The 22250-nt window shown below is 33.2% G+C and overlaps 2 protein-coding genes, 1 non-coding gene and 1 pseudogene across 4 annotated transcripts; 1 reads left to right on the plus strand and 3 right to left on the minus strand.

Annotated features, from left to right (window-relative positions):
* Positions 1–2487: 2487 nt before the first annotated feature.
* On the minus strand, positions 2488–5289 carry LOC11409617 (heat shock 70 kDa protein 4-like; annotated as a pseudogene).
* Positions 5290–7184: 1895 nt separating this feature from the next.
* Positions 7185–7256, minus strand: TRNAD-GUC (transfer RNA aspartic acid (anticodon GUC)). The gene has a single exon. It is a non-coding gene; the product is annotated as a tRNA-Asp (tRNA).
* Positions 7257–8686: 1430 nt separating this feature from the next.
* Positions 8687–11423, plus strand: LOC120577593 (B3 domain-containing transcription factor VRN1). Its single transcript, XM_039829203.1, has 7 exons — positions 8687–8719; positions 9356–9803; positions 9910–10070; positions 10170–10425; positions 10512–10586; positions 10841–10992; positions 11178–11423. The coding sequence occupies exons 1-7, from the start codon at positions 8687–8689 to the stop codon at positions 11421–11423; spliced, it is 1371 nt and encodes a 456-aa protein (XP_039685137.1).
* A 1255-nt stretch (positions 11424–12678) lies between these two features.
* Positions 12679–22044, minus strand: LOC11406557 (protein CASP). Of its 2 annotated transcripts, none has more exons than XM_039828830.1 (19): positions 21773–22044; positions 21017–21127; positions 20739–20917; positions 19590–19739; positions 19393–19481; positions 19136–19245; positions 18876–18970; positions 18231–18286; positions 17078–17243; positions 15912–16004; positions 15686–15814; positions 15296–15415; positions 15090–15176; positions 14639–14743; positions 14367–14510; positions 14164–14265; positions 13459–13538; positions 13155–13247; positions 12679–13075 (listed from the first exon to the last, which is right to left on the minus strand). In XM_039828830.1, the coding sequence occupies exons 1-19, from the start codon at positions 21846–21848 to the stop codon at positions 13015–13017; spliced, it is 2046 nt and encodes a 681-aa protein (XP_039684764.1). In that variant the 5' UTR covers positions 21849–22044; the 3' UTR covers positions 12679–13014. The 2 variants fall into 2 exon arrangements, with proteins under 2 accessions (XP_039684764.1, XP_003630836.1); XM_003630788.4 differs by having other exon boundaries at positions 14639–14749; positions 21773–22043.
* Between the last annotated feature and the right edge of the window lie 206 nt (positions 22045–22250).

Raw genomic sequence — 22250 nt, forward strand, 5'->3', positions numbered from 1 at the left:
TGATTTAAGTGGTTGCAAAATACTTGAAAGTTAAAAGTATCCCACAGCTTCCCCCACATATAAACCAATTGTTGGCATTTGATTGCCCATCCATTAAGAGAGTGATGTCAAATTCAAATTCAACAAGGATAGACTTAAACCTCCTATCAGATTCCAATGAGACAGGTGCCTTCAAATTTCATTTCACAAATAGTCAAGAACCGGATGTGCTCATAGTAGCATTGCTACCGAAGCATGGATTAGGATCACCAAGGTTGCATACAAGTCTGCGTTCTTCTGTCTTCCTGGGAGTGCAGTTCCTACTTGGTTCCCTTATCGTTGTCAGGGACTTTCGGTGACAGCGAAAAAAGACTCTAGATTGGTGCAATAGTAATACTAGGCTTGTTGGTTTCGCTCTGTGTGTCGTTTTAGGAATTGTGCATACGGATGGGGATGTATAAATATCCGTTGTAGCCTTCCATATAAACTAACATTAGAATTTGATGGCCGCACACACTCTTCCTATTCCCAACCATGACAGGATAAACAACTATTTCTCTTGGAAGGGTCGAGACAGGAATGCCGTCCAAAGTCACACATTCATATGGAAATATCAATTGGACTTTCAAAGCATTAACGACAACGTGCTCTTTCGTGCTGACAACTTCGCTTTTGAGTTCAACAAATACAATTATCGCTCAAAGTTTAAACCAACTGATATGGTGAAAGAGTGCGGGATATGTCCTCTTTATACCAAAGAAAAGGATCATAATGGTGTGAAATATTTAAATGACATTGAAGAACCCAGTAGGAGCAATGCTTCATAGTGTGTTTGTATGGGGGGAAAAAAAGAAGAAGAAGATGGAGTGCAAGCCCTTTGGTGGTCACATGTAAGTAAATATGTCACTTTATCTCCATTTCAATTTACAAGTTTTCAATGTTGTAATTTTATTATCTAATTCTTAATTTGGAATTCACGAGTACTCTGCTTTTTATGGCATTTCTTGGATTCATAGAGTTGTAAAACCAGAAAGCATTTTTCTTGGTCAACCTGGAACAACTGATCTCATAACATTGATCTTGTCAGGCCCGTTATCTTTGTTTTCACATAAAAAATCTTTAGTTTGAGTTGAATTTTGTCTTGCAGCTCTGTCGCGTCATTTTCTGCTCTCAGGCCTGATCGGCAAGCTTGTCTGCACTTCATGCAGAATGAGTCATCACCAAGGCTGCTCGTTTTATTTGAGTCCATGATTTATAGACGTTGTAAGCCAGCAATAATTGGTTCAGTGTTAATTGTGCTTAAACTTGTAATGTACAACTTTTTGAACATGTTCGAAGCTTAAATTGATTTTGAGTTATGGAATGGAACAAATATAAAGTATCACAAGAACTCATTTTAAGGCTCCTTCCTTCATGTCAATCTTAGTTCCATTTCTGTTATTTTTTCTTTATGCATTGCTAACCTTTTCTGTCACTTGAATGTATATATGATGATAAACTATTCCATTACAACCAAGGCCGACACAAGGGTGAAAGGTCACTCAAGTTCCTTGTTTTAGGCCTCACCTCTTAAAATTTGAAAGTAACTGTGAATTCAGTCCCACCTCTTAAATAACGGCGTCAACTCTCACCTCTGAGACAACGGTCTCACCATCTACTGAAATTAGAGAATGGTCTCACACTTCGCTTTAGACTGAGTATTATGTTGGACCGGCCTGATTACAACTTGAATGCGTATCAAATTCTCACTGTATTTCATTTTATGGTTATAGCTGCTGAATGAAAACTGTTTGAATAGAAAGGCAGCTTCCGAACGGGTAATTGTTCTGTATGTGTGTGTGTGTATACTAATTCAACATACCACATCATCCTTTAACACACTAAAACTAATGGAAGGACTAACTGATCAATATTTTGATAAATCAGGGACTATTCTAAAATATATATTGAATAAGGGACTGAGTTGATATGAGTGCCTAATTTGAGTGACCAAATTAAGTATTTACCAAAACTATGGTTTGGGTTGAGTAGTCAACAACTTGAGGCAAACAAAGCAAACACAAGTATGATAGGTAACTGACAATCAGCATAAACACACCAGATAGATTTTTGCAAATATAGAATGATATAAAGAGTGGCTTGTCACTCACAGAATCAATGCTCATTTACCCTAATCATCATATTATCATATTATAATGTCCAAACACAAACTAGTATCACTTATAGAATGACTTCATAGCCAATAAAGCACCAACAGTTTCCTACAAATTTTCTTATCTCTACGCCTAACAGTATATCAGCATGCCCATCAATGCTAATATTATTGACATTTCAGGTATTTACACACCTATTACATAATTGCTGAATATAGGATTAAGATTTTAGATTTTAATTCAGAAATATAGATTAACTTTTTAAATGTATTACTCCAATCAAATTATGAAGCAAGCAGATAAATATATAAACATATTAGAAGGCTTTTATCAAAAAGGTGGAGAGAATCTTGAAGATGACTAAATGGAAGCCTTTCAGGAGAGGTTGACTTCGTAAATAATAATGAAAAAAACTACTAAACTTAATATGAAAAAAGAAGTATCTAAGTCATAGTTTAGCTGCAACAATTTAAAAACCAATTGACAGAACAAAAATCTAGACAAACTTTCTTATAATGTGTTGGAATACACTCTCAAGCTCCTTCAGATGATTTTCAAGAACATCTATTTCACTCTGCTGATTATCGTCGAGCAAATTTGTGGTCTTTGTAATTGCAGAAATGATCTTGTCAGTTACTTGAGAAGAAAGCTTTAATTTAACATCCTTATTCTTTACAGCATTCCTCAACTTGTAAACCCATTCATCTAATGCATTCATTACATTGGCTTTCCTAAGAAATTTCTCATCTTTAAAGCGGTAACCTTCAGCTTCCCTAATCATTTCTTCAATTTCTTGAGATGACAATCTTTCTTTGTTATTAGTTATTGTAATCTCATTCATACTACCACTGGATCTGTCATAAGCAGAAACAGTTAAGATTCCATTTTCATCGATAGCATAGCATACCTCAAAAAGGTGGCTGCGGGGAGCAGATGGGAGGCCAGAAAGAGCAAAAGAACCAAGCAGATTGTTGTCACTTGCTCTTGCTCTCTCACCCTCATAAACTTTAATATTAGCAGTAGCTTGGTTATCTCTAATTGTTGCACGTTTGATTGTTTTCTTGACGGGAATGCTAGTGTTCCTAGAAATTACCACAGTCATGATATCACCTAAACTGTCTATACCAAGAGAAAAAGGTGCAACATCTTGCAGCACCACGTTTGGAACTTTTTTAAAGCCTTCACTCAACAAAGCAGCCTGCACAGCTGCACCAATAGCAACTGCCTCATCAGGGTTAATGTTCTTACACAAATCCTTCCCTGCAAAAAATTCCTGCAATAGTTGTTGTACTTTTGGAATCCTAGAGGAGCCACCAACAAGAACAACATCATGTATAGCGCTCTTGTCCATCTTGGCATCAGTAAGACAACTCTCAACAATTTTCAAACACTCGTTGAAGAGATCCATATTGATTTCCTCAAACTTAGTACGAGTGATTGTTGTAAAGAAATCAATGCCCTCAAATAAAGAATCTACCTCAATAGTGGTGACAACAGCAAAAGATAATGTCCTTTTTGCTCTTTCGCATGCTGTTCTCAACCTCCTTAATGCTCTTGGGTTTCCAGTAATGTCCACCTTGTTCTTCTTCTTAAACTCCTCTGCGAAGTAGTTCACCATCCTATTATCAAAATCCTCTCCTCCGAGGTGAGTGTTTCCAGAGGTGGCCTTCACTTGGAATACCTTTTCCTTTTTCTTTTTGAATAAATCAGATACCTTATCCTTAATTGTAAGGAGAGACACATCAAAAGTCCCACCACCCAGGTCAAAGATGAAAATATTTCTTCCTCGCACAGAGTTAGTTCTCTTTTCCAGACCATATGCAATAGCTGCAGCAGTGGGTTCATTGATTATCTTCATAACATCAAGCCCAGCAATGGCACCAGCATCTAGTGGCTTTCCGCTGATAATCATTGAAATAAGCCGGCACAGTAACAACTGCATTCTTGACAGGCAATTGCAAAAATGTCTCTGCAATCTCACGCATCTTTGTTAGAATCATAGATGAGATTTCTTCGGCACATAGGTGCTTCTCCTGTCCCTTGTACTTAACAGAAATCACGGGTTTGTCATTCAATCCGGAAATGACCTTGAACGGCCACAACTTCATATCATTTTGAACATCAGAATCATTAAACTTCCTACCAATTAACCTCTTAGCATCTGACAAAAAAAATGCATATCATTAATTATATATAGTCATTCAATTGTCCAACTAACATACCAATGCAATGATACAATAATAACATTTTTTTTAAGCAAACAAAAGACACGAGGTAGCCGAATGGGAAAGTAATCACAACTAGGGTGGCACCGCTAACACAAACAAACAAACCACATGCTAAAATATATTAAAAAATAAAATAAAAATAACAAAGTTTGTGAAACATAAACCAAACCTAGGAAAATAAAGAGGAAATTTCAAATTGATAAAAAGGCCGACCAAATATCTAACGAAAGAAATTAGAGTCAGACCAAATGAAATCATGAATACGATCCAACAAAGGATCAAGAATGTACCAAAGATGGTGTTTTGAGGGTTGGTGGCGGTTTGATTCTTAGCAGCGTCACCTATCAACCTTTCATGATCAGTAAAAGCAACAAAAGAAGTTGTTTTGTTGCCTTGATCATTGTGAATAATCTCAACTCTATTTTGTTCATCTTGCCACACAGCAACACACGAATACGTTGTTCCAAGGTCTATTCCCACTGCCACATCACGTCCTTGGAATTTTTTCGCCATGATCTCTCAAGTAATCGAAAGAAGGCTGGACAAAATGAAAAAAGAAATCAAGTCAAGATTAGAAAGTTAATTTTCAATTTTTTGTTTGTTTTAGAATCCCCAAATATCATTAATCAAAGCTTAGGCCAAGGTAGAAGAAGTACAATGGAGAAAACGAAAACGAAAACAAAGACAACACAAGCCAGCACCGAAACACTGAAGGGAAAAACTTACAACCTTGTTAACCATCGTCTAATTCAGAATCATGAGATTTATACATGAAAACCTAATACATAAAATAAAGATTAAAAAAGAAATGTGGTTATTACTTATAGTTACAATAAATGATGATGACAGTGTTGTTTCTTGTAGCAAGGGGTGAAAAATAAATGTAACAGAAAGGATAAAGTGAAAGAAGAAGATTTCTTTGAGTGTGATTAGAAATGAGAAGGAAATGGCAGTGACAGTGAGTATGGGTGAGGGCCACAAAAACACACTTCAAATGTCAAAACTTGCACACCAAGTAATAAAGGAGCCTTGCTGGCCTTTGATTCAATATTTCTGACTAAGCCATTAAACATGAAAGAGAAAAAATGAGATAAAATTATTAAGAAAAAAAAAAAAGATATTGAGTGTGTGGTTGAGACCAAGAACCGAGAAAAATTAGGAGATCCTTGATAGAATCATTCCCCAATAATTCTTCATTTCTTATTAACTCAGTTGGCATAAACAATGCATGTTATATGCATGGGATGTACTCCTCCATTGTGTTGACAATTTATTTCAATTTGACATTTTTATGGGAGATAATTTATTCCGTATATGATATTATTTTTTTTTTTAAGGAAATTGTTTTAAAAATATTATCAATGATAAATATTTATCTCGTATTTTGTTTTATGTATTAGTGATAAATTGTTGTTCCATGTTTTTTATCGCGTATGAATGAAAAATATTTGTTCCGTGTTTTTTCATATATCATTGATAAATATTTGTCGCATGTATGATATCTATTTGAAATTTTTTGTTGGTCACAATTTATCCTGTGTATGATAGCAAAATTTCATCTGTGACGACTTATCTCACGTATATTAGTTATTTTGAAATTTTTATCGGTAAAAACTTATCTCAAATATGATAGTTATTTTAAGCTTTTTATCCGTGACAATTTATCATGTGTACGATATTCAATCTCACCCGTAACAATCCTAATTAAATTAAATATTATATAATTAAATTATCCTTTTATTGTAAATAAAGTACAGCACCTTTCCAAATAAGTAATCAAAATAACCAAATCATTAAACTCTTAATGAGTTTCACCAAGAATGATCGAAAGAACCTTTGTTCATGTATGTTAGCCTTTTTTCTTCTGAACAAGAGAAAAGCTACTCCATCATAGCTCTTCCTACGTTGGAGGTCTTGTTTTCTTAGATTTATTTATTTTTTATATGTATTTTTTTCATTTTTATTTCTCAATAAAAAAAATTATCTACTTCTTTTGTTGATATGTTTTTTTCTTCCTGGATGTATTTTTTTTAATATCTTATCTACTTGTTTTGTTGATATGTTTTTTTTCCTTCCTGGATTTGTTTTTGGATGTATTTTTTTTTTTAATATCGGTTATAATCTTATTTTTTTTGTAATTTTTATATAATATGTCTGTTGAATTTTTAGATTTTCTTAATTATTTTAGTAGAAGAGATCATTATTTATTTTTACATCGTGTCTAAAGGGCAAACTGAAAATGATGAAGATGAAGAAAAATGAAAGTTTTTCATAGAAGAATTGTAGAAAGAACGAAATAAGGAAAAAAAATAATGAAAACAAAAATTGTCTTTGGATGTACCTCCCTCTGTTAATTTGTTCGTATAATTATGCATCCTTATTAGAGGTACATCCTACCATATTAATACTACTAATGTGTGTCACTTATCTAAATGGGACTTCCATTTTTTTTCAATTCACATAGCACTAGTTTTATCTAATATGAGAATTTGTGTTTAGTCTTTTAATAGTTTGGAAAATCAATTTACATACGATGGTTAATTTTTTGTTGGTATGTTTTATGCAACTACTACATTGTAAAAAAACCAAATTTTGAAAAACTTAAATTTAAATTTGACGAAAATTTATTGATAGATGCACTAGATCTATTAACAAGTTGAGCTTGGGAAAATCTTTTATTGAATTTTGATTCATGTTCTAAAACCAAATACATACTTATTCACAATATTTCTCACCCAAAAAAAGAATAACGTTTCAATGAAAGATGAAGAAGTTACCACTATAGCGAGGAAACTGAGGAATTTCACTAAATATAAAAAAATTTCGCCGCTGCCGGGGATCGAACCCGGGTCACCCGCGTGACAGGCGGGAATACTTACCACTATACTACAACGACTTTTTGATGATAGACATGTTCCTATAAAATATATAAACTTATATTTATCAGAATTACCATTTAGTCCAAAACACACCTGTAAATTGTAATTTCTTTCTGCAGTGGACTTAATTATTATTCAATTTTCACTCCTAAGTATTCATATATTCCCTAAAAAAAAAAAAAAGTATCCATATATTTTTAATGGGTGTATTACGACGGTCATCATAAACGTTAGTAAACATCCATATTTTTTTCTTTTGTAAAAAAATAAAATAAATGTAGGTAAATATCCTTTTGGCAAAATTACATTAGGTCTGTTTGGTTCAAGGCTTTTGAAGGGGAGGGGAGATAATATTTTTAATTTGAAGTGTTTGGTTCAATTTTTAGAAGGGGAGTAAATTTTTTTTTTTCTTCTTGATAGATAGACGAAATAGCAAAGTCATTATAAACTCACACACACAAGTGGAGGTACCGGGGTAAATTTTATTGCACTGGCAAAATTATCTTTAGATTAAATTAAAATCTTAATATTATTCTTGTAACAACATTTATTATTTTCTCAAAAAAAAAAAACAGCATTTATTATTATTAGGTTATATTATCCTTGAAACAACTTTTATTATTACTATTAGGTTATATTATCTTTATAACAACTTTTATTCCATATTATTAACAATTTTTCATTGTAACAACGTTTATTACTTCCCCTATAAAAAAAAACTTTTATTACTACTTGTAACACCCCTATTATTAATCCATTATTTCGTCATCGTGAGCTTAGCTTAGTTACAATGTATAATATATGCAAGGTCCAAAGTTCAAAGTCGCGGCCACTAAAAAAAATTTCATTATTTCATTCTCTACATTGTTATCGGTTACATCGTTATTGTTTCGTTACTTTATTATCTTTATTTAATTAAGTTTAAGGGTAAAAAAATAAAATAATTTAAAAATTCTTCCCCCTCTTTACGAATCAAACACATTTTTAATTAAAATATTTTCATCCCCTCTGTTAAAATCTTTCCCCTACTAATTCACGAACCAAACTGATTAATTAACAACATAACAATAAAATAAATCGAAATTAAATTAAAAATAAGAGATTTCGTTCATTCATTCATTGATTTGAATATATCGATGACAGATTGGAAAGATTTGATAGAGAGATCAAATCATTCTATTAATGTCTTTATTTTATTTTATTTTATTTTTGGAACAAATCATTCTCTAAACCTAAGGTTTTCCTATAAAAAGGCTTAGCCACACAGAAATTAAGAGATAAAGAGACCCAATGATTTGGTACGTACTGCTTCTCTCTATAGTTTTAGGGTTGTTTTTTTGTTGAGTTTTGTTATTTACTGTTCATCGATATGCTGTTGTTTGTGAATTTTACAAACTTTATTTTTTTAATCAAAGTAGAGTATGTAGTCAATGATCATTAACCTATTATGCCTCCCATGCACAGGAAAGGTGATCGATCGGTATCCATTAATACAATTCATCACAATTCTGAAGATTTATCAATGACTTGCAACCCAAGAAATATGCATTCTTTTATCCGTTTCTTTAAGATTGTTACCTCAACAAATATTCAAGATGGAACCCTTGTAAAGAATTCTTTCTTTCATCTCTTTTTCATTCTTTAATTTGGATTGTTTTTCTACTGACACAAAATGTAAGTAGGTATTGTTTGTTGTTTTGTCTAGACTTTAAGATTCAGGGTCTAATTAAATCAGAAGTCTTCTCAAATATTAAAAATTAAACTCTTAATAAAAAATGCATTTTTTTAGAAGAGTCTTCATCTATTTAAATCAAAAATAACATTAATAACATAAAAAAATAAAAATAGGCATCCTTGTAAATTTAAATAAAAGTAAATTTTTACGAAAGTAATTAACTTTTGTTGAGCTCCACTAGCTAATCACTTTTTTTTAAGAAGTCAAACTAACTATTAGCTGTTCTAATCTTCTTAAAAACGGGGTTCTAATCAAAAGGAATACCAAATACTAAAAAAAACACATCACTTATTTAATGCTAAATGGATCTTAAGTATATTCGTCTTTGTTGCTTAAAAAAGAGTTTATTGGTCTTGCTAATATAATTTGCCATGACTGCAGAAAATTCCAGATGCTTTCACTAAGAAATATAGTGGTGATTTGTCAAACCCAATGTTTCTCAAGACTCCAGATGACAAAAAATGGGAAGTACATTTGACTAAAAAGGATGGTGATATTTGGATTCACAAGGGATGGAATGAATTTGCTACACATTATTCTATAGATCATGGACACATGCTGATGTTTCAATATGAAAAAACATCTCATTTTAAGATTTACATATTTAACAAGAGTACTTTGGAAATTGAATATCACGTTGATGGAAATAATCAACATGAGCAGAACAACCTCGTTGAAAATTTGGATGAAAAACCTACATGCAAGAAGACTAGACCAAAATCACAAATTTCAAGTCTTCAACCACATAAGAAATCGAGAATTGGCGCAAGCAAAGACGTTGGAACAAGCTCCAAATTGAAAAAAAATCCTAAACTTGTCCAAGTTAAAGGTATAAAAAATTCTTGATTGGATTAATCTCTATCATTTCATTTATCTAACTAAGATTTTGATTTTTGAGATTCATTTTTTATAACATGCCATTTTCAATTTCTTAGAGGAGAGTGAAGATACCACTGAATGCCTTAATGTGAATGATCAAGAGCCGAAGAATTCAACTTCAAAAATTGCTGAAGCTTTAAACAAAGCAAAAAATTACAAAACTAACAATCCCTTTTTCACTGTTGTCATGACATATTCCTATGCTAATAAATACATGGTGAGTCTTTCAATAGCTTCATTTTTTTATTTTTTTTATGTTGAGATGGTTTTATATTTTTTTTATTTCAAGTTGATATACATCTTAATTATTTACTAGTATATCCCAGTAGATTTTGAACAAAAGTATATGAAGGAAAAACAAAGCGTTATCGTCCTTCAAGTCTTGGATAATGGGAGAACTTGGAATGTTAAGCATTGGGGGAGACATGTTAGTACTGGATGGAAGAAATTTGCATTTGATAATAATTTGAAAGTGGGAGATGTTTGTCTTTTTGAGATGATCAAAAGCAATGCTTATGCCTTTAAAGTACTAATTTTTCGACTAGGCGAAGAACATTCCCTTCCACCACAAGGTAATTCTAGTTGGTTTTTCTTTTAAGTTATTACTCTTTTTGTTGATCTGAAGAATAATGGTTATACTTTTCGTCCTTTGAATCAGTTCATGGAGATGGAGTTAATTGGGTTGAAACAGCAAGAATCCCTGGAGTTGAATGTAAAACTATGTCATATAAAGGTAAATCTTTAATTAACATCATTGTTGCGACTCCTTTTAAAAAGTTAAAGTTGAATCCAACCGTATTTAGTACCAAATGTTGTTCAGTAGCGGCTATATAGTGGCGCTACGATAACATAATTCAAATATACCGTCATTTTTTGCGAATCACGGTTGACAATACTAGAATAAGAAAGCAATGCAACTATACATATTTCAAAAATAGATGTAGCTTATTTGTAAATTGTTTTTTTGCTTTTGTTGGCATACTATAGGAAAGAAGGCAACTCAAAATTCACTCCATGCTAGTTCATGCTCTTTCAAAAGTTCTGAAGTTAAGAAAGAATCAGATCAATTCGCATCCACTCTGAAAAATCCACATTTCACTATCAAAGTGATATCAAGTCATGCGGATGTTTACAAACCGGTAAGCAATACACACACTCTCCCTCTGATCTTAAATATAAGCAAAAAAGTATATGTATTTGTCGAAATTTGAACCAAATACTATTTATCTCATGGTTATGTTTGAAACTGGAGTAGTATTTAATTCATGTCATGCAATCTTGGAGCAAGCATGCAGTTATTGACATACTTCCGTTAACTCTGCAGCGTATACACAACTCGTTCTCCGAGAAGTACTTGTGTCACAAGAAGATTGTAACGTTACAGTTTAATAAAAACCTGTGGCATGTAAGATTGGCGAGCTGTCCATCCGAACCGTCAACCAAGTTGAGTACAGGTTGGAGTAAGTTTGTAGAGGAAAATAAATTGGAGGCTGGAGATGTATGTGTTTTTGAGCTCGTCAATAAGGAAGATCTTGTGTTTGATGCTCATATTTTCAGAGGCTGCAATTAGACTATCGATTTGGGAAGATGTTATTGCCGCAATTATGCAAAGATTTATCACTCCTTGTGATACGAACTCGTTATTTTCTTTACCTAATTGTACGGTTCTCTTTATTTTCTTTCTCCTTATTTTCCTTTCCTAAGACTGTAATTTTTTTTTCTTGTTGCCAAGATTGACAATATATGATGTAACAATGTTGATAATAAGGTTTCAGTTTCTTCTCCAAATTCTCTTCACTTTCTCTCTAGGAGTTGACACTCACTCGAAGAGTCGAAGAGTGCTGTTTTCTTCACTCTAAGATAATTAGAGTGTATCACCTTGCTTACCAATGTAACAGATAAAATTGATCTTTGTATGGTAGATGCTTTTCCTAAATTTTGAAGATAGTGCTTAGATTTGCAATACTTTTGGATATAGGTTCACAGTAAATCCTAGCATGCAGATGTTGATAGTATAGTTAGTGCTTGTTTGGTGTAGTGGTGGAGTTGACGCTGTCGTTCAATGAAGGAGAAGTTGGAATTTTCAGCTTCACAATATCATGATAAAAGCACCCTTGGGACGCGAGAATTGCCATTCTACCGTGGAACCAAACATATTAGTTTATTTCTATTTAGGCTTTTGACTGACTTACTTTTTAATGGATAATACAATCAAATATATTGAAAAATGGCACAAAATTTGTGCACATATTTTGCTCACAACAAGCACCAGAGATGTCAAGATTCAAATAACATTTTTTTTAAAGAAAATAACATTCTTTGTATGTAGTTAAAATCACGATTTAAATAAAAAAACCTCTAGAGTCTATGTTTCATATTATATAGTTCTCACCTTGTTGATGTTACGCTTTATGGCTTGAATGATTAGTTGGACCAAATTAATGACACAATAAAGGTGTACAGCTTGACGGATTAGTTGGATCAAATTAATGACACAATAAAGGTGCACAATGTTAAGTAACATCGTATGCCGATTGACTCAGATGGGTGCTAATTCACCACAATGAAACTAAAAAACATCGGTGTGAGAACTATGTTCTCTATATTTGGTATGTATAGCTCGAAGGGACTGATTGAGTAGACGCTTTCTTGGTGAGATCCTTTCATGATATTCAGAAAAGTTTGATCCGACCCATTGAAAAAAAATTAATTTGCATGATCCATGATCTTGATTTTGTTTAATTATGTTGAAATTATTATTGTTGTTTAACGTTGTATTATTTTGTTAAAATTGTTGTGATTTAATGGCAAACTTTTCTCTTATGTTCTGAACATGCTCGGATTACATAATCCAAAATATCCACAATGTTTCAGAGTTTATAATCTAAACTGGAGCAAAATGAAAATTTTGGAAGACACGCAAGAGATAAGTAGGATAGGAAAGAGATTTTCTAACAAGTATCCTAAATGTTACCCAAGTTCTCTATGAAATCATGGTTAAATGCACGGACATGACTCTGGATTGAAAGCCTTTACACTAGAAATCGCCTCTATCTATATATAAAACGCTATTCTGTTGTACGTACAAGTACAACATATTAGAATATAAACAATTTGTTTTCATTACATTAAACGACCACTGGAAGTAGGTTATATACCCACTACAGTCCACGTGGAAGATCAATGGTTCTCTCTCCAGCCAGTGTTTCATCTGAGCCATGACTGTATATAATAACAAGAACAAATAAGTAAAATTAACGTATAGAAGTTATGACAATGAAATTAATCATCAGATATTTACCTTAGATAACTCAAAGCTGACATTCGGTAGAGACAGGTAAAGACCAAGACATGCAACCCGATTGTATAAAAGAATGCAAAAGTTCGGGCATACCTGTAAAGCATAATTTTAATCAAATAATATTATGACACACTCAATGTGTTCCAGACATAGTTAAAAAATGAAGCAATATCTGGAGACCCATAAACACTTTTTGATTTCCTTTGGAGAGCCATAAACGATAAAAAAAATCCAGTTAGAAGGATGTATCAATGAATTGCAAGAACTAAAAAAACTTTTCCTCCAAAATAAGGCAGAAGCATACTTGTTACCGAGAAGAAATCGTCCGCTGCTGAGTGTGATTCTGTCCCTGAATCCCAACTCCTTGTATCTTTGATCTCTTTCCTATTACATATATGCATGACAGGTAAGTCAGCAAATAACAAGAATTGAATGATCTTTGATAGAAAATAAAGAACGCATTTCAAACCAATTGCCTCCTTATCTGGCTTTCTCCTAACTCCCTACTCTGCTCCAAACCGTGTAAGGTAAAGAGGAGGAAGAGAGGGGGGATTTAAACAATAATTCCTCATCAAGACAGCCCCTAGTACTAGTGTTTTATTGCTTTGACAAGAGCTACTAACATGTATATTGATGAATAGAAGTTCAGTCTTTGTTTCCAGAGCTGATTACTAGATATATTAGTGTTTTCTGATCTCATTAGTAAGACATCGAACACCTTATAGTTTAGATAATAAATTATTTTGCAAACAAAAACAGTTGTGAAGACAAGCTGTCAATGAAATCCTTGAGCTTCAATTAGGTAGAAGATTCTCATGAAGAACGTAATGTATGACTTAAGTTATCTTGGAAAGATATTTTCTGATACAAATTTTATAGACTTTGAATGTGGCACTGAATATTTATACAAAAATTAATGTGGCACAAAATACAAACTTAAAAAGATGCGTGATTATAAAAATAAACTGCTTCACTTAGGGGAAGTAATTATGTGAAGAAAATAGCCCACCTTTTTTGAGAATGCAGCAAAAGGATTTATATCTTCCTCGTATATCTTCTTGTATTTTGATTCAACATCTGATGTGAAACCACTTTCAAGATCTTCTGCATACTGAGCATAAAATCACAAACAATATGACCAATTCAAGATAAAAACTAGATTATAGAGGGCAAAATATGTTGAAGAAACAGCATGACGTTAATTTACAACACCTTCTTAGAACCCCTGGAAACCACTTTCTCAACATTATAGTCTTGGACATAACGAATCTTCCCGTACAGTTTAACATTATCTGCTTTAGTCTTTTCCAGTTCCGCTGTTAATACCCCAATTTTCTCCTTCAACTGCCTTATTTCCTGTTAAATGTGAAAAATTCATCCATGTCCACCATCATATTAAAATATAAAATTTGATGGAAATAATGTCAATTAGAAAGGAGTAAGAAGTAAAGAGCGTCCTAAACCAATATTAACTATAAACATACCTCTTCTGTCTCTCTCAAGCGTGTCCTAAATCGATCTCTCTGACTACATATTACTTTAAGCATTGAGCTTTGATCTTGATCTAAGGCATGCCTTTGATCCATATTCTGATGCTGCAGAAGCAAACAATCTTAAAATTCAAATGATGTAGGTAGATGTTTCACCACAGGGTTATAATTGCATCAGTTAACACTTTACAGAAATGCAATATAATGCAGAATAAAATTTCCAATGCATAAACAGTCGCAACAAAATTATACGGTACAAGAATAAAATTCTCAATGCTTCCCAAGATAATTAATGAAAACTAATTAGGTTTTATAGGGAAAAACAGTGATAAAACACCAATGGGATACAGCATCTCTTCAGTTGTTGAAATTATGATATTTGGTTTCTATGCTTCACAAATAAGTAAACCACGGTATGAAAAGCATATCGGAAAAAGGAATTCACCTCAGACACCTCACTCCGATTAGCCTCTGATAGATCCCAGTCATCAAGGAAAGTTCCTTTATGATCTTTGGAACTGGAATTATATCCCTGCGTCAATAGAGCAGCTAGCGATTAATAAATAAAATACTTAGGAGGAAAATAAAGAGGTTCATCTTCTATTATTGATTGATATGGTAATAGAGGTTTCAATAGTAATTGTTCCAAACCTTGGATATATCATCTTCCAACTTCTGTATCAGTTTTTGTTGTTCATTAACCTTAGCTGAAAGTTCTGCCACCTTCTGCTCGGCTGTTTCGAGTGAAGATGTTTTTTCAGAAAGTTTGACCTGAAAACAGTAGAACTACATCTGAAAAACAATAGATATAATACCTACAGATCATATCAAGGAACAGTCTAATAAAGCAAATAACATGGTTCCTGATCCCATAACATGTTCAAATACACAAGGTACAGGCGCACTAATAGTCCATGGCTTGGGAAGCTACACCAAATATAGTCAGAATTATGTGAGTTGATTGATTCTACTCATCATTAGTTTCTTGAAAATATTGCGGATGGCATCAGATGCCTCATTACTATAAATCAATGATCATACCTTCAACTGTGTTAGCTCGTGTTCCATTTTTCGGTTCTTATCAAGTAGTAGAGATTCCATCTTGCTCATCTCCTCCCCACTTGTGGCCACTTCCCAGTCTTCAGCCTCAATTGAATTATAACCCACTGCCTGAATGTATGACCATGAGTTAGATGGATAGTGCAGAGCTTGGTACCCAAAACAAGATGTTACATAAAAGTCCATTTCAAATTAACAGTATAATCACCTGCAAAATTTTTACTTTCTTGCGCAAATCATCAACTATTTTTTCTGTTGGTCTTGTCTGAAGCTCTTTCTTCATTGCCACAATAGAAGCCTCCTATATCAGGAGAAAACATAACAGGAAAAGTTAGAGCACAGCACATCTTAAACACAGCACACACACAAATACCGGGACTAGAAGTCATAAGCAGACTGCATTATAACTGTTCATTTTTTTTAGTTAGAGAAGACCTTAGTTCTGGTTAGGATTTAGGACATCAAACACTGAACGCACAAGAAAAAACACTGTCATGCATTTTTGCATCTCAAATAAGGGCAACAAACAAATTCTCATCTGCCCAGAGGTAAATTTCCCGAAGATCCTTCAAGCTAAAAGTCCAGTACAAATAGAGATAGAATGAAGGGGGTAGTTAGAAAATATTTGTTTTGAAAAAAGCTTTAACAAGTTCATGAACAGAGAGAGGAAAAAGTATGCATACATGTGAATGGATTTATATGCTTTCTAGATATTAGGTTTTATGTTGGGGAGAGCAGACGTAGAAACTTGCTATGAAGACAGATGGAGCAATATTGGGAACTCAAAAGACCTATACGTGGATTTTATTGATTTGGAAAAGATGTATGATAAAATATCTCGAGACATGTTATGGAAGGTCTTACATAGAAAATATTTCAGGCTGCTTACGTTCAAGTAATCAAATAGATGTGCAAGTGGGCCATGACTAGTGTGAGAGCATAAGGTGAAAAAATAGGATAGTTCCCTATAACCATAGGCATGCACCAAGTTTCAACTGAGGCGCACAAATTTAGCAAGAGGCATAAATTACAGATTAGAGGTGAAAATTCAATACTATACACTATTAAAAGTCTCGTGTATAAAGGTTGGATGTTGTTGACGTAAATTGACTACCACTAGCATTGCATCTGATTTGGGACTGTGCAACGGTCCAAACAAACCCAAAATATATGGGATCAAAATTTTTGGGTGTTCACAATCTTCGGTTCAAACATCAACAGAAACTGCTAATTTGAATATTTTCTAATAATAAATTACAACAGTCCTTTTCAAAAAACGATCAGATAAAAATAGATAAAGGAAAATAAAGAGGCTATATTGAAATATCGGATGAATTTAGTCTCCATAATTACTTTGGAAAACAGAAACCTCACCTTTTCATTAAGCATTGCAGTGAATTTTTTCACATCATTAATGTGTTCTTCACGTTCATTTGATAAGGTTGTTTCAATATTGTGTAGCTCCATGTTCAATTCAGAGATTAACTTCTCTTTGGCAATTAAAGAATTCTCAAGTGCATTATTTGAGTCTAAATTATCACTGCAAAAACACAAACAGTAATATAAGACTTGCCCAATTAAAGAACAATCAGAAAAAAAAAGGGGTGGTATTAATGAGAAGTGTGCGAATATAGATAGGATCATAGGAAGGCAAATGGATAGAAACAATTTGACTAGCCTTGTACCACAGAAAACTTATGGTGTATTCATCACAAAGAATTGATCATATAGAGTCTAGTCCAATCAACAATATAGCAGAAGACCAATTGAAACTAAGAGAAAACATTGAGAAAGAGCTTATCCAAATGATCTTTTTCAAAAACTTGGTCTTCAGTAATACACAAGGGCATCATTTAATCTGAGTCCAACCAGACGAAGTGGAAACATATTTTTATTGTCATTGTGTAGTGTGATATGTGCTCATCACATAAAATTTGCTTGATTTCATTTGGAGCTTAGAACACATCCATTACTTAGTTGACAATACTTCAACGAGGAAAGAAAGATTGATAAACCAGGGTGCCTAAATAATGACTTATTTGTATGTATCTCTTAGATTATGAGGAGATTTGTGATAATACGTTCCGACAATATGAATATCTGCTGAGGTATTTCGGAACCAGCAATAGGAACTTTACTTGGATTGAATAAAAGTAGGTAACTGATGGTATATATTGTACTATTTATATTGCCCAAGGCAATATAAAAGTTTTTCAGCAAGCCACTCCCATAAACTATACTCAGATTTTTTCCAACAATTATCTTCGGTAGGAAAATGAGACAGAAACGTTGGAAGAAATACAGATTGGAATATGCATTAAAAATTAAAATGATGCTAGAGATGCATAGTATGGTTACATTAAACTCAAACCATAATGTTTCTTTACATAGAATTTGCAAGATAAAACGAATCATTTTCATTTTAGAAATCACAATGTGCTATACAGCTATAGCACATAGCTGCAAGTTATTTGTGTGGTTGACATTATAATTTATCCAAAAAGAAAAAAGACAAGGACTAACTTACCTCTTCTTAGTTTCAGAATCTTCATTTGCTGTTTGCAACTGAGATCGAAGTACCCCCTGCATGTACAACAAAGCATCAACAGAAGTAGAACAAACAGCATAGCAGAATAATAGTAACTTGATACTGAATTATTTATTTCACTCGATTAGTGGGATAAAAACATGTAATATTGTTTTTGCAGGAATCAATAATAACTGTTCAATATATTATCTGTCTCTTTATATAACTAATTCACAAAAATTAAGATATGTGGTTAATTTAGTAGCGACATTAAATTTGTTAAAAAAGTTGTATAATTTTTTTCTTTCAGAATTGATCTTGAAATTAGTGGGGACTCATCATCTCACTCTTTTAGCCTAATTAATTTGTACTGCTATTCATCACCCACCTCTTTCCTCAATCATCACAAGAGAGAGATGATGAAGTAATTAAGGGTGTTTTGGTATTAAAAAAAAGTAATTAATACAAGAGACAGTTTGGAAGGAGACTTATAAAAAGGGACGAATAATTTCTCAAAAGCTTCCTATATAAAAAGATGGAGGTAGTATAATCTTATAATCGTATTGCTTATGTCTTTGGGCGGAAAGAACATTATCACCGATACAAAACAATACAGGCAAAGCGATAACAAGTGAATAATCACACCTTCTCTCTCTCCAAACCAAGAAGCATTGTTTGTGCTCGTTCAACTTCATCCATCAGGAGATTGGCCTCTGCTTGCTTAGCTGCCCTCTCTTCCTCTGAAAATATCATTTTAAATATTGAATATTCTTTGTGATTCATAATTTCAAAATGAAGAAAGAGAAGGCATAGTGCTGAAGTCAGACTGCATTTTTAATGTAAATAATTGATGTTACAGATTCAAGCAACAAGTGTATGCCCAGATTTGAAAACTATTTGATTACCAGACTGGGCACGGAGTTCAAACAACTGGTTTTGTGCAAGTTCGTGCAATTTCTTCATATTTGAAACACTTTCTTTAGCACTCTGCAGCTGGTCCTGTAGTAATTGTTCCCTGCAAACAATAGAGGAATCGATAGTCTTGGTAAGCAAAAATAACTTAGAGAAGGATGGTTCCGGTACTGTAGTCAACGTATGAAGCTAGATCAGGAAACAAATGATATCTAAATTCAATGTTCTTGTCCAGTAAGCAAGACGGTACCTTTCTTTTAAAATTTCTAATGTTTTCTGGTTCTCCTCTGCTAGATTGCGATGCTTTATCTCCACGATTTCTTTTACTTTCTCTTCCATCTGTTACGAGTTTAAATGTCAGTGGCTTAATCTCTAGAAATGAAACAGAGACTATGATATATTATGCAATAGTGTGCGCCAATACACCATAACATAAGTATTAACAACCTGCTGCTCTAATTGCCTACTTCGCTCTTCAAGTCTTCGTATTGTGGCCTGCTGATTCTTCAAGTGAGTTGCCTCTGTTCTAAATTCCTCAAGCTCGACTTTCATTTTCCGGTTCTCAGATTCTAGCTCGGACAGCTTGAGATCTTGCTCCTATACAAGGAAATATACAATAAATGAAAATGTAAATAGCTTGGAAGAAGCATGCAAGTAGATGTTTGCAGATGCACATAAATTTCATATATAACTGTGCAAGCATGCTAAGAAGAACGTTCTTGGAAACAAATAAAAGGAACCTAAACCGGTGTCTAACTGTCTATAATCCTGTAAAAGCCTACCACATAACACCAATAACTAGAATATGTAGATACCACAAACATATAGACGACAGTTAATATTTAGGAGAAAGACATCATATGATTTGAGAAATATGAAATTTCCTATAGCACCGTTAGGATGATCACAAGTTTCACAAGGTATATCTGGTAGTTTCATTGGATGTAGCTGCCAGGTGCTGGCACAGGAATAGAAATTGCTCAACATTAGGGTGGCAAGAAGCGGAAGTGAGACATATGACACTGTACATGCCTATTAAGCAGTGATTCATGGGATGGTTATATGGAATTTGATGGTCACACTCATGATACACATGGTAGAAGAATGATTGAAACTGTCAAGTGAAGGCCTTTTAAGGACTTTCATTCCAGTTATACCTCGTAGACAAGGGCCTGGAAATGCAATTAATTTCTGAACTCTTCGTTAATTATCACACCATACGGCATGATAGAATGCTTATGTTTGTATTCCTCTCCCCCAGCCTCCCTTTTCTTGATCTACACAGATCATTTACATTTTACATTCATCTAAACATATGTACATCTAAATGGTATATGAATCACATCAAATGACCATAAAAAATCTCCCGCAATTTAAAGGAATTGTTTCAATAATTTAGATATGACAAATATACATTCATACCCATCTCATCTCATGGACATATATATTCAATACACCAATACAAACATAAGTTCTCAAATCTATTATCATTAACATACAAAAAATTGAAAACAAAAAATGCATTAAGATTGACAGGGATATTTTTGCTGCAAGTTAGTGTCATGATGAAGAATTTTATGTAGTGCTGGAACTCACAGCAACTGAGGCAAGAGCTGGATAAGGATCTGGAGCTTCATACAGCTTTTGATAGATGTTAAGGAAAGCATTTTCTCCAAACTTTGCTCTTTTTGTAAGATTATCAACCTCTTCCTGATACCCCTTAAGCAAGGCATTAAACAAACTTGACTTATCCTCGGGCGAAGCTTTCTTGAAATCTGTATTCATTATAATTTGTGATCTTTCATGCTATATCAAATAGCGAAAATTTGGAAATAACAGTAAATTTGGAAATAACAGTGAAAGTATATGCATACTTCTAGTGCTCTCTGCAAGCTTCCGCCTATTTTTCTGACTGTTTTCTTGGTTTTCTGCAATTCGAAGCCCTTGTTCATCTAACACGGATTTCTCCTTCTCTAAGTCAAAATCTGAAAAAGAGAATAAAATTATTGCACGTGTATGCTTTCCCTTCTGCTTTTGTTGGTACAGAAACACTAATTCAAATATTTAGACCATTTACTAAATCAGCTTCAAAAATCATAATATTTCATAAAAAAGTAAATCCTGCCATTTCATAATATATATTTTTTTTACAGGATCACTAATTCCATTCATTTTAATGAAATTCTCTTTGGTTCTAAAGTTGAAGTCCTTTCATTACTTGAAATTTTTACTAAAGATCTGCATAATGCAGATTTCTTCCAAAATAACAAATCACAATGCATTTTGCACACAAGTAAGTGCATGTAAGTAGGGGGCGGTCGTGGTGCGGTTTGGATCGGTTTTGAGGGGAACCAATCCGATCCAACTTTTATTTAAGTAAGCTTGATCACGATGCTTGGAGGATTCAATTTTGAAGTAATGCATCAATTTGAGGTGAAAGATAATAAAAAAAAAAAAAAAAAAAAAAAACTTAGAACTAAGTACTAGAATTACAGTAAAATTGAATATTGAACACTTTGATTATTCTGTATTTGAGCTAAACCGAAGCAAAAATAACAGTAGAAAATAAATCATGTAAACAATTAAATAATAGAAATTAATTATGGCATTGGAATTGAATTGAATCAGACCTTTCCAGAAAGCGGAGACGACGGAGATCGGAGAATTGGTTGTGTCCCTCTCCGATCCACTTGGCGGAGATTCCATTTTCTGTTACCGACGAATGATATCAATTTCTTCAACTTTGTTCAATGAATTCAAGTGTTAATTAATCGCTACGAGATTTCACCAAATCAGAATGAAAACAACCATGTGTCTTCTGTTAAGAAAAATCGATCTACCGAATCATTTCTGGGAGATACTGTATGCACCCCCTTAGTTTTGCTTATACGACCTTCTTTTTCTTTTTTTCTCAATTCTTTTCAAAAAGGATTTGTGTTCTAATTTTTTTTTGTTACGGTTCTAAATTTTTTTTTTGTCAGGTATCCTATTGGCTAGAATTCAGGTGAATAAGTGGGATGTTAGAGTTTGAACCTCCACCCCTACATATAATAATAAATTGTCCTACCAACTGAGCTATACTCACGAACACTGACAGTTCTAAAATTT

Source organism: Medicago truncatula, chromosome 8 (genome assembly GCF_003473485.1).
Source record: "Medicago truncatula cultivar Jemalong A17 chromosome 8, MtrunA17r5.0-ANR, whole genome shotgun sequence".
NCBI lineage: Eukaryota > Viridiplantae > Streptophyta > Magnoliopsida > Fabales > Fabaceae > Medicago > Medicago truncatula.

Excerpts from the sequence above, each read along its gene's own strand:
- LOC120577593 (XM_039829203.1), top strand. The coding sequence starts at position 8,687 with ATGCCTCCCATGCACAGGAAAGGTGATCGATCG. Across the intron at positions 10,071-10,169 it reads CCTATGCTAATAAATACATG|TATATCCCAGTAGATTTTGA; the intron begins GTGAGTCTTTCA and ends ATTATTTACTAG. Across the intron at positions 10,426-10,511 it reads ACATTCCCTTCCACCACAAG|TTCATGGAGATGGAGTTAAT; the intron begins GTAATTCTAGTT and ends CCTTTGAATCAG.
- LOC11406557 (XM_003630788.4), bottom strand. The coding sequence starts at position 21,848 with ATGGAATCTCCGCCAAGTGGATCGGAGAGGGACACAACCAATTCTCCG. Across the intron at positions 18,971-19,135 it reads TGAACTCCGTGCCCAGTCTG|AGGAAGAGAGGGCAGCTAAG; the intron begins GTAATCAAATAG and ends TGATATTTTCAG. Across the intron at positions 14,511-14,638 it reads GCTTGAGAGAGACAGAAGAG|GAAATAAGGCAGTTGAAGGA; the intron begins GTATGTTTATAG and ends CACATTTAACAG.